The following is a 5,502-nucleotide window of genomic DNA, read 5'->3' as shown; positions in this document are numbered from 1 at the left end:
GCCATATTTGACCAGGTACGCCTCAGATAGGATGTAAATTGTAAAATATCTGGATATTCGCAAGAAAGGATATCAGCTTCGATTTGTATAATAGACATAGCTTCTTGAAACATATCTGGCCGTAACAAAGGCAACGTCATTGTCATGGAAAGTATAGTTTTTGGAGCATTTGAAAGGCGTAGTTTTCGCCATTGTCGTAACACAGCCTGTAAGAAACAAAGGCAATGTGATTTAGTTCAAGTAGTGCAATAAAATAAATACCAATTAGCAATTGGTTTAATTGATACCATTAATTAGTAGAAGGCAAAAAATGGTAAAATATATAAAAAGGTAACTACACAAAAATAAATTAAAAAGTATTAAAATATAGAAAAACTACATAAAAATGTTAAACTTAAGAAATATTTAATACTTAATATTTAATGAATTTAACGTATTTATGTTTTTAACATATTTAACATTGTTATCTTTGTAAGGTACAATAATTATTTCATATACCTGATTGAAATGGAACCAACATCCAGTTAACTTTGCTCTGGGAAATTTTGTACTAAGCGATTTTACTGCAGCCATTTCAAAATCGCTCATTATAAACTTAACGTTTTCTTTAAGTTGTGTAATAAAATTATACCATCTGTATAATTTTGTCCCATAAAGCATCATACATAGTAGTTGTACGTACATCACATAATATAAATAATGTTCCAATGCCCTGGAAAAATTATTTTTATTTGTATGTTTTAAAAATTTTAATAAATTAAATTTTAATTAAACAAATATCTTACTGTATTCATATATCGTATATGTACAGAATAGAGTTGTGCCATATGAGGCATACGTGGGAGAACCTTAAAAAAGTACAACATACAATAATTATTTTCATAATCCAATTTAAAATTATGTGCTAAAATATTTTGCCATTATTATGATTTGTTTGCTATACTGTAAATATTGTTATAATTTTTTGTTAAAGTATTATATAGGGAAAAGTTGTATACTTACAGAAAATGTTCCATCGACATAGATTTCAGTAGCGGACGATAAAGCTTCTAGTAAAGAATTGCTGGATAAAATTATTGCAGTTTTTTCATTATCTGTAATTAAGCTTCCCTTATATACATTTTTTATTATGTCAGTGTTCCAAAATGTTACGTAATGATGTCAATGTATCAGGTATGGGTGGTCTGCTTTTTATACGTTCACGATGCATGCTACATCTTATAGACGGAAAACTCAAATACTGCGCTACATTCGGATTGCTAGAAAAAAATTACATGTCATAAATATAAAAAATTGGGAACCGAATTTTGTTAAAAAATATACAAACATACAATAAAAACGATGAACTAGGAACATAGAGGGGAATAATTCATTCACGGAAGCGGTTCACTTAATAGCGAGTTCGGCACACATGCACTGACTCGGTTTTGGTGCTGCTCTGACTAGGGATGTTTATCGTTATTCGATAATATCGAATATTCGATATTTTTTGCTGCTCAATATAAAAATATCAAATAAAAAATTATGAATAAAATATTGACTAGACATTTTTTTATTATTCATATTCACTCTCCATTTTTATGAATACTTGTAGGAGTTTTGAGTGCATTCAGTAGTCGGTAGGTCGGTATTACGCTGAGCCTGACTGAGCGCTCAGTAAGTTCTTGCATTTGTTTGGTTGGTCTGTACTTTTAGATCCAACGAAATATGTCAATTAGATACAAGAGCGCTCAGTAAGGTGTATCGAGTTTATAAAAAAAATGATCGTTAAATACATTTTCTACCAATTATATTTCCTAACTTTTGTTTTTATTTTACATTTTTGAGTTAATATTTAAGGGCTAGTGATTAGTTATTGAGACGTAAAAAAAGAAGTTATTTATATTTATTGTTTATAATATTAATTGGGACTATAAATAAACGGAGCCTTCTCTAGATCAAATGATTAAATATCACAGATCTTCGTTCGTAAGTTTTAAAAAAATTGAGATTTTTTTAATCTATTCGCTGTGCAATATATTCGATATAATCTCTATTCATTCGGAATGAATATAGTTTTATATCTGAATATATTAATAGTCGATATTTTTGCTCGATATTGACATCCCTAGCTCTGACACAGTGCGAGTACATAACCATTTTGGTGCTATATTAAACTGCATTGTCAGAAACGTCAATACACTATTCTTTGAACTCGTTCAGTTCATTCGGATAATCCGAATATAAATTCAGCACTACACTGAGTCATTTTCATTTGGCGATTACAATCTGAGCGTACTAATACAGTGCGCTCAATCCGAATGTGCAGCACTAAAATGTTAGCACTTAGCCTAGATCCTCATACAGCGTTCTGTGTCAAAGCGCTGTTGCCCGTATGAGGATCCAGACTTAGTGCGCACTAGTGCAGTCTGCCGAATTCGATATAAACGTTTTATCGACAATTATCGCTATGGTTAACTAGCGACAGCCAATGGCGAGACAATCCTGGAAGAAAGCGTGGTTCTCATTGGTTCTCGCTAGTTAACAATAGCGACAATTGTCGATAAAACGTTTAGAGAATCCCGGCCCAGTCCATCACAGCTCATTACATAAGACGATCTTAAAATAAGAACTATGAATATCGTCCTAAAAAGCTGTCGTGGATGAGATACTACTAAAGACCGTCGGTGCTTATAGAAGTTCGCGAATTGTAAAAATTTAAGTGATCAAGAATAATAAATATATTTCAACAGCCTTGATCTTGATCAATCTTATTCAAGTCATAATCCTAAATAACATTCAAGAAGTTTTAGTCGTCGGTCGGACACTTAGGGTAATGTTGGTGCAAACAATATTGTAAATATTTTAAGCTTCATAACTCGAAAAGTACTTAATGGAAAAATATTTAATTGTAGTGTTTTGAAAAACTCTCGAGGTAAGCTATAAAAATATTAAAAATTAAAAATGGGGGTTCCATTTGACAAAATATCGATCATATTGACCTGGCCTTGAAAAGGTCAAATCTATATTTTAATCATGTGGCCCTCTCCAATCATGCAACTTTTATCTAAAATATTTTTCTATATTTTCGATATTTTTCGAGATATTTGTCTGGAGAAATTAAAATGGGATACCCTCATAAAATTAATATATATACCACATGTATTATATACAGAGTCTGTCAAAAGTGTGGAAACCTCTTAATATTTCGGAAACTAAGTATTCATGACAAAAATGTTCCAAACAAAAGTTGTAGAGTTCAAAAAATCTATTTATTGATCACATCGGTTTGATCTTGGATAGCGTCACGGTCAAGGTTACATTGATTTTTTGTAAATAGGACATCTCGTTTTTTATACCAGAATCTAATAGATGATGTCGAGAGTTTTTCAAAATACTATAATAAAATATTTTTTCATTAAATATTTTTCAAGTTATGTTATATCAAATAATTTTACCTTCTGGACATTGTATCAAAGATTTCTTTTAATCCAGTAGAAGTCTCGCGAGAAAGCTTTAGCATTTCTTCTTTCATTTCAATTTGTTCTTTAACAAATGGTGATCTTGGATGATTATGTTCTTGTAAAACATGCACACTATTATCATGCTGAAGTATGACTGAACCTCGACATTTCGTCGTTCGACGTGTGTTACATCGAAAAATAGTATCACAACGACTGTCTACATGGTATACATAATCATCATATATATAAATAAATGTCTCCTTCCGTTTTCCAGGAATAACTTGCATCTGTAAATAAAAGAGGATGTATAAACATGTATGGACATATTTCATATATAAATATATGTATAAATACAATACTAGAAATTTAAGAAGCCTATTACGGTCGAAGCTGGATCTTCGTTGCTTTAATAATTCAATCGTTAATACATGCTATATATGTACTTGCATATATACCATATTGTAGTCTTTTTCAAACTGCGCGCCGAATATTTTTCCGGACTAAATAAACGCAATTAATACTACTCTAGTAATCGCGAATTTAAATTGACAAGCAATTTAATAATTTGATGCTACCATCAAGCATCATATATTATAAAGATATTAATGCATTAAAAACTGTTAATAAATTTTATTATAATATTCGGCGCGCAGTTTGAAAAAGACTACAATATGGTATATATGCAAGTACATATATAGGATATATTAGTAATTCACGATTGAATTATTAAAGCAACGAAGCTTCGACCGTAATAGGCTTCTCAAATTTCTAGTATAGTGTTTCTCACATATACGGTCTTAAAAATAAAGATATTGTTTATGTATAAATACTTTTTACAAAGTTACATAATGTATTTTTGCACAAAAGTAGAACCTGTAGAAAAAATACAATGTGATACCGAATGTATTTAGTAATAAGCATAAAAATGCATTGATATTATTTCTATTCACCTACATTTGCAGAAGTGTTATCACACATTAATTAAAAATTTCGTATAATGAATCAAATATCAGATTTACTAATTTTCTTGAAATAAAAGTCGTGCCTGGCGCTCAATTATCGGTTGTCGAGACCTTCTGTCGTTTACCAGAACGTTCGGACGAGGAAAAAATCTCGGTTTTTTCCAAGGCTGAACGGACTGTCGATTAAAATTATCGGAAGTCGGAGGATATTGACTGCGAACGCGCTACGAAGTTGCGCCACGCTCATGAGCACGGTTGCAAATTTGGCAACCGTAACCGAAGTAAAAGTACCGAATTTGAGGAATTTTACAAGAATAATGCAATTTAATATTCTAACTATACGTAAACATCCAATAAAAAACATATTTTTCATTATTGTACTTACATTGACTACAATGAAGCATATAACAGTCGAAAGAACAATATCGATTGATTATAGTGACAAAATGATAAAAATTTTTGTATATCAGGCAGTTCACTTTAGAAGTTCGACACAAGCACGGCTATTGTACAAAATCGTAAAAAGAATTTTTCATTACATGAAAGATCATTGAACGACATAATTAGCTTAACGATTATACAACATGAGCATTGAACAACATGAGCTTAACGATTGTACGACATGAGCTTGAAGAAATTATACGACACACGCACAAAGTTACATCAAAAGCGAAAAAATTAGTAAACACCGCAGTGTCTCGGCATTAACATAAGTATAATATTAATACTCTTCATAACAGCATTGAATGAATAAACTAAACAACTTTATGTAAAATGGCCGTACAACTGCCGCGAAAAACACGGGAAACATGTTACATACGGGGTGTATTCCGAACCGGATTAGTTTAGCTTATTTTTTCCTTACATGTTGGCAGTTCCGTAACTAAACCGAGAAGTGTTCCGAACCCATCTTACCCATCGGCCGTCAAACTCAGCTACTGGCTTCTATTGGTTACGAGTTATGACAGCCGACGGGTTCGGAACACTTCTCGGTTACAGAACTGCCAACATCTAGGGGAAAAATAAGCTAAACTAATCAAGTTCGGAATACACCATCGACATCTAGAATGGACCGCTGATGGCAACGGTAGGGGTAG

At 31.8% G+C, this 5,502-nt stretch overlaps 1 protein-coding gene across 1 annotated transcript; it reads right to left on the bottom strand.

The window, feature by feature from the left end:
- Nucleotides 1-19: 19 nt before the first annotated feature.
- On the bottom strand, nt 20-1,325 carry LOC108760978 (uncharacterized; the record flags this gene model as incomplete). Its single annotated transcript, XM_018507303.1, has 4 exons — nt 1,003-1,325; nt 786-848; nt 499-712; nt 20-206 (listed from the first exon to the last, which is right to left on the bottom strand). Coding segments are annotated over exons 3-4 (373 nt in total), but the record flags the coding sequence as incomplete, so codon positions are not given.
- Between the last annotated feature and the right edge of the window lie 4,177 nt (nt 1,326-5,502).

This window comes from Trachymyrmex cornetzi, unplaced genomic scaffold (genome assembly GCF_001594075.2).
Source record: "Trachymyrmex cornetzi isolate Tcor2-1 unplaced genomic scaffold, Tcor1.1 scaffold2302, whole genome shotgun sequence".
NCBI classification, from domain to species: Eukaryota; Metazoa; Arthropoda; class Insecta; order Hymenoptera; family Formicidae; genus Trachymyrmex; species Trachymyrmex cornetzi.
The sequence above is the reverse complement of the archived record's forward strand: the minus strand, read 5'-3'. Positions and strand labels throughout refer to the sequence as shown.